Here is a 14168-nt window from a genome sequence, read left to right on the forward strand (position 1 = left end):
CAATTCTGTGGGGGGAAAAAAAGAACCTCAGACCTGGCAACTCTGTTTACTGGGACGGAAATAGCTGATCGAGTATTTCCATATTCAGCTTCACACAAATTATAATTTTTTTTTCCCATGATGGGGAAACTCAATATCAGCTGCTTGTTTTTCGACATTCTGGTTCTTCATCACATGCTTAGGCAAAAATAGTATCCAAAATGATACATGATTCATTTATATGTGATTATCTAAATATTTGAATAATCATGTGTATCCCTAAAATATGACAGGAAAAATAAGAGAAAAATAGTTTTACTTTGTTTTGATAAACTGCTGATGGCTAAGCCATCCTTTTAAAAATAATCTATCTTGGCAATTTTCCTTCCAAGTAACTGAATCGATGCACTCCTTTAGTCTTCTATTTAATGTCATCCTCTTTGAATTGAAGTTGTAATTCAATACTATGACATTCCAGTTAATTTTTGACTTCATCAGTATCATGATCTGTCTATGACTGTGTCTGTGTATTCTTGTTTCCTTTATTTCACCGACACCTCCAGCTACATTCAGGCGCTTGTGCTCGTCTGTCTGTATTTGAGCTTCCCAGAGTCTCTGCAGTCATATCGCACTGCAGTCACTATTACATCCCTGGACCTGTCCAGTTCCCATGCTTGCTCTTGGATCACATGAGTCATGATGTGTTTCTTCCCCACACACATACTGCCCGGGTACATAAACTATCTGAACAGTTTCAGGGTTTTGGAAATTCACACAAACAGTAGGGTTTAGCATCTTGCATTTACACAGAATGGTGTGAAAGACAAAAACAGCCAATAACTGGATGGGAGTTCTGGTCACTTGGTTGTTTTGCAATCTTTAACTGTCCAGTTTCAGTGAGCCTGTGTTCACTGCAGCCTCACATTCCTGTTCTTGCCTGATTATGGAACCCAGTGTGATGATCTGCCGTTGTAGCCCATCCACCTCAAGGTTTGATGTGTTGTGCATTCTGAGATACTTCTCTGCTTATCGTGGTTGTAGAGAGTGGTTATTTGAGCTACTATAGACTTCCTGTCAGCACTTCTACCTTCAGAACTCAGTGTGTGTGTGTGTGTGTGTGTGTGTGTGTGTGTGTGTGTGTGTGTGTGTGTGTGTGTGTGTGTGAGGCTTTTTTTTTTCCTTCCTTGCACCATTCTTTATAAACTCTAGAAACTGTTGTACATGAAAATCCCAGGAGATCAGAAGTTTGTAACCCTTTCTATCTGGCACCAGCAACCATGCGATGGTCAAAGCCATTCTTGATCTGTGTCTGCATGATTTTATGCATAGCTGTAACATAATTTTATGGATAAGTAGGTGCACATGTGGCTGGTGAATGAATATAGTTGCAGTGCCAGTCAAAACTTTGGGCACCCCTACTCATTCATAGGTTTTTCTGTATTTTGACTATTTTCTACGGGGCAGCACGGTGGTGTAGTGGTTAGCGCTGTCGCCTCACAGCAAGAAGGTCTGGGTTCGAGCCCCGGGGCCGGCGAGGGCCTTTCTGTGCGGAGTTTGCATGTTCTCCCCGTGTCCGCGTGGGTTTCCTCCGGGTGCTCTGGTTTCCCCCACAGTCCAAAGACATGCAGGTTAGGTTAACTGTGACTCTAAATTGACCGTAGGTGTGAATGCGAGTGTGAATGGTTGTCTGTGTCTGTGTCAGCCCTGTGATGACCTGGCCACTTGTCCGGGGTGTACCCCGCCTTTCGCCCGTAGTCAGCTGGGATAGGCTCCAGCTTGCCTGCGACCCTGTAGAAGGATAAAGCGGCTAGAGATAATGAGATGAGATGAGACTATTTTCTACATTGTAGAACAATACTGAAGACATCAAAACTATGAAATAACATATATGGAATGATATGGTAAACGAAAGTGTTAAAAACAAAATGTTTCATATTTTAGATTCTTCAAAATAGCCACCGTTTACCTTGGCACTTAGCACACTATTGGCATAGGGAGGGAAAGTAATCTCATCGCCCCCTACTGGATGTGTTCCAACCTCTATGGCAAATGAATGGGAATATCTTTTCAAAAAATTACATTTCGGGTTACACTTCAAAGTTAAGACAATGGCTTCCATATGTTGTGCATGTCGGGCAGCTCTATCGATCCTGGTGATCATACTTTATTTTTTCCACCGATTTGAATTGTTTTGAATGTTTTTTAATAAGCTGCTCAAAGACTACACGGACCCGACGTTGCGTATGTGACGTCACCGCAAGTCTAGCACCTTTCCGGCACGGTGGTGTAGTAGCACGGTCGCCTCACAGCAAGAAGGTTCTGGGTTCGAACCCAGCGGCCGGTGAGGGCCTTTCTGTGTGGAGTTTGCATGTTCTCCCCGTGTCTGTGTGGGTTTCCTCCGGGTGCTCCAGTTTCCCCCACAATCCAAAGATACGCAGTTAGGTTAACATGGGGCAGCCTTGGGCTGAGGTGCCCTTGAGCAAGGTACCGAACCCCTGACTGCTCCCCGGGCGCGCTGGTGTGGCTGCCCACTGCTCTGAGTGTGTGCGTGTGTTCACTGCTTCAGATGGGTTAAATGCAGAGGATGAATTTCACTGTGCTTGAAGTGTGCATGTGACAAATAAAGGTTTCTTCTTCTTCTTTCCAAATCTGTAGCAGGTAGCGGCCGGCGAGTAGCCTACATCAACATGCCGATTTGTATAGCGTGGTTGGCGGAGTATTTCTGTACCAATAAGAAATGCATCCCTCGTGGGGATAACCATTACAGATCAGGGCATGTAGTCAACTGCCGGTGGTTGCAGTCTGGCGTAAAACATAGCATCATCAAAATGCACAGATCTTCCTGGTCGTGGGATAGCTAAGCCTACTGCTGATGTAATATGAGCGACTCTGACTAGACAGTTTGGTTGTAGTCCGTTTCTGACAGGTTAGGCACAATTTCGATCTTTTAAAAGACAGCGAAATTTCACCTGATACTTTCACAGTTAGTAGATAATCCCAACATGTACAACATATTCTTGGGGGGTGTACAAGTTCCACGTCATAACTTCGTGGGATTTTTTTTAAAAATCGGGTCTATAAGATTTTCAACAGTATGGCTCTCGGCTTAGGAATGCTACCACTAGGATCGCTGTGTTTCACTTTCCCTCCCTATTATCTTAACCGGCTTCATGAGGTAGTCACCTGGAACGCTTTTCAGTTAACAGACGCCTCGTCAAAAGTTAATTAGTGCAATTTCTTGCCACCTTAATGCGTTCTTTTAATACAATACACCCACACATCTTGGCTGAAAGACTGAGACAAGACTTCTGTTTTGATTTTAAATTAATTGCATGGATTTTGGGCTTTTTACAGGGCAGAGCACAGCAGGTGAAGGTAGGAAACATCTTGTCAGATGTGCATTTTACATCTATTGGCACTCCACAAGGGAGTGTCTTATCACCCTTACTTTTTATTTTATATACAAACAGCTGTCGTAGTAGCTATTCTGATCGTCATATAATTAAATATGCCGATGATACTGCCCTGGTTAGCTTACTGAATCATGATGAAGTCAAACATGGTCCAGTGTTGGATGAATTTGTTGATTGGTGTAAAGTCTCTAACCTGCACCTCAACATATCCAAGACGAAAGAGATGGTTTTTGATTTCAGGCAAAAATCCTTGCCAGCTCCCCCCTCACTTATTGGAGGAGAGGAGATTGAAGTGGTGACAGAATATAAATATCTTGGCCTTATTATAGATAACAAATTATCGTGGGATAGATTTGTAGATGCGATTTTTAAAAAGGGCCAACAACGTTTATATTTCCTCAGGAAGATGAAATTGTTTAATGTAGATAACACAATTATGACTTTGTTTTATAAGTCTTTTATTGAAAGTATTCTTTGTTATGGCATTGTATGCTGGTATGGACATTCTAAGGTGACCCATAAAAGTAAGCTGGGAAAAATTGTTAAAACAAGTGGGAAAATAATTGGGTGTCAGCAGACTGATCTTTATCATGTCTACCTGTCCAGGCTGACCCAGAAAGCAGACAAAATTTGTACGGACATTACCCACCCACTCTCAGTGAAGTTCCAGACACTTCCTTCTGGTCGCAGATATAGATACCCCAACATCAGAACTAATAGAGCAAAGAATTCATTCATTCCTATGGCAATTACACAATTGAATAAGATGTGGGAAACACACACCTAACATTACAAGATAACTGTCACATCTTTTATTGTATAAATTATTTTATTTATTACTGGGTTTGTTTGTTTTTTTTAAACTGGTGCAATGGACGTGTTTTTTTTTGTGTGTTTTATGTGTGTTTGTGTTGGGATGTTTGATATGATGGTGGCTGGTGTCTCGTCTGGTGTTGTGCTGTAAGGCAAATTGCCTTTTTAAGGACATTAAAGTTTCTAAGTAAGTAAGTTTGAGATCAGACAGTAAATGATAAAAATGCATTAAACAGCCCTATCGCATAACTGTAGTCATCATATGTCAAGAACCGCTCAACTAAGTAAAGAGGAACAGCATTCATCGTTACTTTAAAACATGAAGTGACTTTTTAATTCATAAAAATAAAAGGAAAAACATTGAATTAGAAAGTGCGTCCAAACTTTTGACTGGTACTATGTACATATATACAGTCATTCCAGAGCATTTTCTAATCACTTTTGTGAAAATGGAAAGACTAAACACTGTTTCCTGAATGCAAATAATCCCTGGCTTTGGAACCAGTTATACCCAAAGCAAACGCTTTAGATCAGATATAGAGTTAATTAGGGTCTCCTGAGGGTTCGTCTTGATCGTGGTGTCTAAAGATATTGTTCCACATATGAAGGTTTACTGATTGTGTCATCAAATCTGTCTTTAGTGGTGTTTTTAGTTGGTAAATATGTTAAAGAATAAACGGGCTGTTTTACATTGAGAGTTTTAACTTTAGGATTCTATGGCAACAGCAAGTTGTGGGTGTTTTTTTTTGTTTGTTTGTTTGCTCTGGTGAAAAACAAACATTCATTATAACTCGTATCATGGGGTCAGTAAGAGTAAACTCATTCACTTGAAGACTGTTATCCTGTAATTTCTATTATGGATTCATTAACTACAGTGAAACTCTTCTGAAAGTGTGTAGACCTGCCAGAGCTTCATTTGGGGTTAATTTTAGTCCATAATGCACCCTGTTTGATTGATCTCATCTCATCTCGTTATCTCTAGCCGCTTTATCCTGTTCTACAGGGTCGCAGGCAAGCTGGAGCCTATCCCAGCTGACTACGGGCGAAAGGCGGGGTACACCCTGGACAAGTCGCCAGGTCATCACAGGGCTGACACATAGACACAGACAACCATTCACATTCACACCTACGGTCAATTTAGAGTCACCAGTTAACCTAACCTGCATGTCTTTGGACTGTGGGGGAAACCGGAGCACCCGGAGGAAACCCACACGGACACGGGGAGAACATGCAAACTCCACACAGAAAGGCCCTCGCCGGCCACGGGGCTCGAACCCGGACCTTCTTGCTGTGAGGCGACAGCGCTAACCACTACACCACCGTGCCGCCTGTTTGATTGATTAATAGATCAATTATTAGTGTTTATTAGAGTGACACAGTATCTCATCTGGTAATTGTTATTACCGTATTTACTAATGCAAATCCTACATCACTGAAACCTATAAAAATAGGATTGTTTTTGACCTGTCTGAAGTTCCAGGTTTCGGTGGGTGTGTTTGGGCAGTGTGCCACTCACCTGATTCAAAGAGACGACAAAATGTCTAATGAAAGGAGGTCAATCTTTAACTGTGACTCATCACCTGTTCACAGTTAATATGTTGCACATACAATCACAGTGTGCTATTTATGTCTCCAGCCTGTTAATGCTAAACTCCTTTTAACTCCTCACTCATCCTTGACTTACATAACCTTCTGCTCAGCTCACGCCTCCCCTGCTCTTTGTGTTTTCTTAGCTTTTTGAAGTGGGTGAATAAAGATCTCAAAAGCATAATAGTTTAAAGTGCATCCTTCATATCAAGCTAATGATGTGGTATTATGATCGGATTATCATACTTGTTGTTACCCACTTGTTTATATAGAAGGACTCATGTGAATTGCTGACTTTCTGTTGCCTGTGTGTGCAGACAAATCCTCTTATGTCTTGAGTCTAGCTTTGAAGATTGGTACAGTTGAATGAAAAACTTTGCACACCCTCTCGATAAAAAAGATAAAATAATGTAGTTTACAGCAACAAGATATTTAGATACCTGCAAAGATCAAGGTGATTCAATTATGTATCCAAAACGTTCATGTGTTGCGCAGGATTGACAAAGAATTACCTGTGCAAAGTTGTGGCAAATCAGTATGTAAACAAAGTTTTTGTATGCGTTATGGTCTTGAGAGCCATGGCAATCTCTTGGACACAAAATAGGCAAGCTGAAGCTAAACCTTGTTCACTTGTGCATAATTCTGCACCTGGTATAATGCCAAGGCTGTGAGATTTGCAGAAAGTATGTTCAATATACAGTATGGATGCAAAATAAGTGTTTGGTTTTTTTTTGCATAAGGTACTTGTAAATAAATTTTTTTCGAAGGTTCTGTTTAAATTTTGTTGGAATTGGAGGTGCGAACGTGTGGTAAATATCTATCTAATGTGAAACTTTGCTGGAGTTACTGGTATATCATGTGATCATTTTAAGAAACTTTTTGGTCATTCAGCAAGGATCTCCACAAGCACTGGCCACTGGTGGTTTTCTCCACCTACACAGATGGTCTGCACCAGTTACTCGATCCCAGAAGAAAAAAAATCAAAAGTTGGCTTTCAGTGTTCAAGTAATTTGTATAATCTCCACTGCCTATAATTTGCTGCAAATCCAAATATTCCACCATAAAATTGTCTTCGAGTCTGGTCTATCCTGACTGGAAGCGATGCCATATTTGATGATTGATTCTCGGGCTCTAATTGGCTGAGCCGGACCACGTGACCACGCCGTAGTGTATGTAGTTATGTTACAGAGCCAGGCAGTATACTACAGAGTGTAACTGAGAAAGCCGAGCACACAAACATCTGGAGGGAAATTTCTGACATTTTGCAAGTATTTTACAGGGAAATGATTAGTAATTTATTAGCTGAGAATGCACCAGAAGGCATGTAAATTTCAAAATTTTCTCAGGGGGCATGCCCCCCTCGCATTAGTACGCCTTTGGCTTTGCCTCCGCAAATCACTAACCCATCTCATCTCATTATTTCTAGCCGCTTTATCCTGTTCTACAGGGTCGCAGGCAAGCTGGAGCCTATCCCAGCTGACTACGGGCGAAAGGCGGGGTACACCCTGGACAAGTCGCCAGGTCATCACAGGGCTGACACAGGCACAGACAACCATTCACACTCACATTCACACCTATGGTCAATTTAGAGTCACCAGTTAACCTAACCTGCATGTCTTTGGACTGTGGGGGAAACCGGAGCACCCGGAGGAAACCCACGCGGACACGGGGAGAACATGCAAACTCCACACAGAAAGGCCCTTGCCGGCCACGGGGCTCGAACCTGGACCTTCTTGCTGTGAGGTGACAGCGCTAACCACTACACCACCGTGCCACCCCTAACCCACCTACTACTTTTTTTTTTTTTCCTGGCTAAATAAGATTTTCTGGAAAACCCAGTTTAGATTATTTGTAAAAGCAAGTGAATGTTTATTTTTCCCTCAACTGATGGAATGCTCCTGCAAATATAATACCAGTGTCAGATATACAAGTGACGGATGTAAAAGCTGAAAGAGTTTATTCAAGCAAACTGGCAGATAAATCCAAATCGTAAGGCAGAAATCAGAATCAACAAGAAGACAGTCATCTATATCCCCCGCCATATATATATATATATATATATATATATATATATATATATATATATATATATATATATATATATATAAACTTTCAAGATATTGTCACATTTTTCAAGCTCTGCTGCAGGAAACCAACCCTACCTCTTTACGCTGACCTCAGCAGCCCATTGCATAAGCCCACTGGACCTTTGGTCCAGGTGAGCTAAAAATTAAAATTTCTCACATTTCTTAGTATCAAAAGGCACATGTACATTAATCAACACATACAGTGGTGCTTGAAAGTTTGTGAACCCTTTAGAATTTTCTATATTTCTGCATAAATATGACCTAAAACATCAGGTTTTCACACAAGTCCTAAAGAGAACCCAGTTAAACAAATGAGGCAAAAATATTATACTTGGTAATTTATATTTATTGAGGAAAATGATTCGATATTACATATCTGTGAGTGGCAAAAGTGTGTGAACCTCTAGGATTAGCAGTTAATTTGAAATTAGAGTCAGGTGTTTTCAATCAATGGGATGACAATCAGGTGTGAGTGGGCACCCTGTTTTATTTAAAGAACAGGGATCTATCAAAGTCTGATCTTCATAACATGTTTGTGGAAGTATATCATGGCACAAACAAAGGAGATTTCTGAGGACCTCAGAAAAAGCGTTGTTGATGCTCATCAGGTTGGAAGGTTACAAAACCATTTCTAAAGAGTTTGGACTCCACCAATCCACAGTCACAGATTGTGTACAAATGGAGGAAATTCAAGACCATTGTTACCCTCCCCAGGAGTGGTCGACCAACAAAGATCACTCCAAGAGCAAGGTGTGTAATAGTCGGCGAGGTCACAAAGGACCCCGGGGTAACTTCTAAGCAACTGAAGGCCTCTCTCACACTGGCTAATGTTAATGTTCACGAGTCTACCATCAGGAGAACACTGAAAAACAGTGGTGTGCATGACAGGGTTGCAAGGAGAAAGCCACTGCTCTCCAAAAAGAGCATTGCTGCTTGTCTGCAGTTTGCTAAAGATCACGTGGACAAGCCAGAAGTCTATCGGAAAAATGTTTTGTGTACGGATGAGATCAAAATAGAACTTTTTGATTTAAATGAGAAATGTTATGTTTTGAGAAAGGAAAACACTGCATTCCAGCATGAGAACCTTATCCCATCTGTGAAACATGGTGGTGGTAGTATCATGGTTTGGGCCTGTTTTGCTGCATCTGGGCCAGGACGGCTTGCCATCATTGATGGAACAATGAATTCTGAATTATACCAGCGAATTCGAAAGGAAAATGTCAGGACATCTGTCCATGAACTGAATCCCAAGAGAAGGTGGGTCATGCAGCAAGACAACGACCCTAAGCACACAAGTCATTGTACCAAAGAATGGTTAAAGAAGAATAAAGTTAATGTTTTGGAATGGCCAAGTAGTCCTGACCTTAATCCAATCAAAATGTGGAAGGACCTGAAGCGAGCAGTTCATGTGAGGAAACCCACCAACATCTCGAGTTGAAGCTGTTCTGTATGGAGGAATGGGCTAAAATTCCTCTAAGCCGGTGTGCAGGACTGATAAACAGTTACCGGAAACGTTTAGTTACAGTTATTGCTGCACAAGGGGGTCACACCAGGTACTGAAAGCAAAGGTTCACATACTTTTGCCGTTCACATACTTTTGCCACTCACAGATCTGTAACATTTGGATCATTTTCCTCAATAAATAAATGCCCAAGTATAATATTTTGTCTCATTTGTTTAACTGGGTTCTCTTTATCTACTTTTAGGACTTGTGTGAAAATCTGATGATATTTTAGGTAATATTTTATGCAGAAATATAGAAAATTCTAAAGGGTTCACAAACTTTCAAGCACCACTGTATACCAACTTTCAAGACCATACCACTCATAGTTTTCAAGTTCTCCTCTGGAAACAAAACCTACCCCTAATACCCTGTCCACACTAGGGATTTTGTACCGATACGAAACTACTTTTGTACTGCAACACCTGTCCACACTAGCAACTATACCGGTACTGTAGCGGTATAACTGTATCGGTACGAAACCCACAAATGTATGGGTTTCGTATCGGTACTGTAGCGCTTCGCTGTAGTGTGGACAGATGAAGCGGCTCTGTATCGATACAAATATAATGTGCATGCGCAAAGTCACACACCTCAATCGATGTCTTCGCTGAATAAAATAGTGAAGAACGGAGATTCGTTTGTTTCTTTCTCAACTGCCTCGCGCGTTTTATACGATTCGACTGAATAAGTGACCACCAGAAATACAGACTGTACACTGACAACAAAAAGCACACACACGTTGTTTCATCTGTATGGAAGCCGAGAGAGGCCCTTCATATAATCCTTTTTTTTATTCACCTTGTTATCCCGAGATAACGACATAATTAATTCAGGATCTCGAGAAAACAACACAACTAATTCGAGATCTCGAGAAAACAAAACCGTTATTTCGAGATCTCGAGAAAACAAAACAATTATTCTGTGATCTCGAGTAAACAGCTGAGAAATGGTTCATTCAGGTGCGCCAAGAGACTTGTGACATGCTGACTTTGGGGCTATTTCTCATTCTGTATAGCCGCAACTTTGGTCATTAGAATGTCTGGAATAATCGATCACCTAATAAGGCAATATTTTGATCAGAGGTTGACACAGGGAGAGATTGCATTAAGTCTTTTTAATAAGGGATCATTTCAAAATTAGTCCGCGGCACCTCCGCAGAAGACTGGCCCGGCTTCGTCTCTACCGACGGAGATACAGTGATCCAGCTGAGATCATGAAATAATTGTTTTGTTTTCTTGAGATCACGGAATAAGTGTTTTGTTTTCTCGAGATCTCGAAATAACGGATGCCATATATTCTCAGAAGGAAGTTACTCGGTAACCACGGAAACATTTCGCGCACACACATTTCAACTACCGTGAAAGAAAACCGCAAACATTTTCTCGCTAGTGTGGACAGATGCACTAAACTGTACCGGTATACTTTGTATCGATACAGTTATACCACTTTCGTACCGGTATAAGTGTGAACACAGCATAAGACTAACCTGAGAGACTAAGTCTGAAATTGTTTCTATGGAAACATGAAAAATTAAAATTTCTCAAATTTCTTCATATGAAAAGGCACATCTACATCACCTTATTAACATGGATACCAAGTTTCAAATCCGTATCATGAATAGTTTTGGATATATGCTCTGGAAATGAACATTGCTCCTTAGAAACTGTCAAAATTTATTTTCTATGTAAAAATTTGAATTTTTTTTTTTTTTCAAAAATCCAAAATAGCAAAAGGCACCAGTTCACATGTTGCTTGATATGTATACAAAGTTTTTCATGAAGATATCTTCAGTAGTTTTAAAGATATGGCCCGGAAATGAAAATGTGACCGGACGGCCGGCCAGCCAGCCAGATGGACAGAACCCATTTCTGTATCCCCTGCCAAACTTTGTTTGGGTGGGGGATAAAAACGGGTAATAGTTAGGCGAGGCACAAACAGGAAATCGAAGGCAATATCATCTCATCTCATTATCTCTAGCCGCTTTATCCTGTTCTACAGGGTCGCAGGCAAGCTGGAGCCTATCCCAGCTGACTACGGGCGAAAGGCGGGGTACACCCTGGACAAGTCGCCAGGTCATCACAGGGCTGACACATAGACACAGACAACCATTCACACTCTCATTCACACCTACGGTCAATTTAGAGTCACCAGTTAACCTAACCTGCATGTCTTTGGACTGTGGGGGAAACCGGAGCACCCGGAGGAAACCCACGCGGACACGGGGAGAACATGCAAACTCCGCACAGAAAGGCCCTTGTCGGCCACGGGGCTCGAACCCGGGGCAATATCAAAAAGGCAAAATACAAAATGAAGTCAAACCAGAAAAGCAGGGTAATATTCAAAAGGCTTTGTAAGGTCAGACACACAGAATTGAGCATATACGTCATAATGAACTGAGAGAACTTCATCTCATTATCTCTAGCCGCTTTATCCTGTTCTACAGGGTCGCAGGCAAGCTGGAGCCTATCCCAGCTGACTACGGGTGAAAGGCGGGGTACACCCTGGACAAGTCGCCAGGTCATCACAGGGCTGACACATAGACACAGACAACCATTCACACTCACATTCACACCTACGGTCAATTTAGAGTCACCAGTTAACCTAACCTGCATGTCTTTGGACTGTGGAGGAAACCGGAGCACCCGGAGGAAACCCACGCGGACACGGGGAGAACATGCAAACTCCGCACAGAAAGGCCCTCGCCGGCCACGGGGCTCGAACCCGGACCTTCTTGCTGTGAGGCGACAGCGCTAACCACTACACCACCGTGCCCTAAGAGAACTTAAGTCCTTAAATAGTGTGCTGTTGTAATTGTGAACAGGTGCGTGTGAGCAGTAATGGGGGCAAGCTGTGAGCTGTGGAGTGCAGGATGGGTGGAAGGCCACTGTGAATTCTGGGAAGTAGAGACTTGAGTGTAAGCAGGCTTAGATGTGACAACCTGCTTTTTGGTCAAACTAATTTGCTCATGCAGTCATTGTTCTGGACGGGACATTCAGATTTAGTAAATCAAATTGTGGGTGCAAAAATGATACATTTGCAGTAAGACATTTACAAAAAGGCCCCTCCCTGTTTTATGTACTTTTAGTGAGACATGCCCCAAATATTAATAGTTTTTAAAAAAAAATCTAAATAATTGTTTTCAAAAGGTTGCATCTCCCTTCATGATTGTGATTTTCTCTAATAACTTTAATGATGACCATTCTTTATAACGGTCTTTATTACTATCTCTAATTCATTTTGTATCTTTTGTACAAATGTTGGATTTACTCAATTACTACACACACATGATCTTAAATTTACAGTACTAGTCAAAAGTTTGGACACCTTCTAATTCAGTAGTTTTTCTTTATTTTTATGAATTAAAAGTTACTTCATGTCTTAAAGTAATGATGGATGTCGTTTCTCTTTACTTAGTTGAGCGGTTCTTGACATAATATGGATTACTACAGTTGTGGAATAGGGCTATTTACTGTATTTTTATTATTTACTATTAATGTGTTTGATCTCAAACAGTAAAGAAGGCAAGAAATTGCACTAATTAACTTTTGACGAGGCACCTGTTAATTGAAAAGCGTTCCAGGTGACTCCCTCATGAAGCTGGTTAAGATAATGCCAATAGTGTGTAAAGCGTCAAGGTAAACAGTGGCTACTTTTGAAGAATCTAAAATATGAAATGTTTTTTAACACTTGTTTGTTTACCACATAATTCCAAATATGTTCTATATGTTATTTCATAGTTTTGATGTCTTCAGTATCGTTCTACAATGTAGAAAATGGTCAAAATACAGAAAAACCTATGAATGAGTAGGGGTGTCCAAACTTTTGACTGGTACTGTATGTCTATTGGAGGTACTATAGTATATCGTATTGTTTTATATAACTTGCTATGCAGTGTACGCTGTTTTGATGAACCGTTTTTGTTTGTTTTTTTGCTGTGTATGCGCTTCATCAGATGGAGAATGAGGAGCTGGTCTTCTACTACTGGGCTCTATTTGATGGGCATGCTGGCTCAGGTGCGGCTGTAATGGCCTCCAGAATGCTCCATCAGCACATTGTGGAGCAGCTCCAGGAGATTGTGGATGTCCTGCACAACCTGTCATCACTGCCACCCACTATACTGGGAGATAACCTGGATCATACCAGTACCCCCTGCATGCCTCGAGCCCTTACACGAGCATCCTCACTGCGTAACTCGCCCTGCACAGCTGCACCACGCTTTTTCACAGAGAAGAAGATCCAGCATGAGAGCCTGGTGATCGGCGCTCTCGAGAATGCCTTCAAATACATGGTGAGGATTGTCTGGGGCTAGTGCACCACACAGTCTTAAGTTACTGAATGGAGTTTTTTAAGCATTCATATCTTTAGCTGAAAGAAAATAATATAGCATTTAAATAATTTTGCAATCGTTATACCGAAGCTTAGTATTACTGTATATCGTTGTCAGGTATTGTACTAAATCAGAGCTCTGACGTTGGTATTCCATCTAAAAATCTATATCTAAATAGTTCCCCTGTTTCTACATCCAGGGCGTGTCACCACAACGTGAGTCCAGTATAGCAGAAGTTTATTCTGAGATATAGCAATTTTGAAATGAGTGCCTCACAAATGATCCACATATCGTCTTTTTAATTTTGCTGTAAATACATTCTTTAATCTATAGTGTACCCATCACCAAATATTATACTGTAAAGCAACCTATAAATATAATCAAATAAATGTGTGTTATGCATTAATTTCAGTTTACACATCAAAGTTTAAAGCTGATTTTCTCCAAACTTGATTTTC

General features: G+C 41.1%; 1 protein-coding gene across 1 annotated transcript in view; it reads left to right on the top strand.

Moving 5' to 3' along the window:
• LOC132869723 (protein phosphatase 1H-like) overlaps nt 1–14168 on the top strand; it is a 78961-nt gene that overhangs the window by 26847 nt on the left and 37946 nt on the right. Inside the window, exon 3 of the mRNA XM_060903078.1 lies at nt 13336–13671. Coding sequence (XP_060759061.1) covers nt 13336–13671 — 336 coding nt within the window. The remainder of the gene's footprint in view (nt 1–13335; nt 13672–14168) is intronic.

The sequence above is a fragment of the Neoarius graeffei genome, chromosome 21 (genome assembly GCF_027579695.1).
Source record: "Neoarius graeffei isolate fNeoGra1 chromosome 21, fNeoGra1.pri, whole genome shotgun sequence".
In the NCBI taxonomy this organism is placed as follows: domain Eukaryota; kingdom Metazoa; phylum Chordata; class Actinopteri; order Siluriformes; family Ariidae; genus Neoarius; species Neoarius graeffei.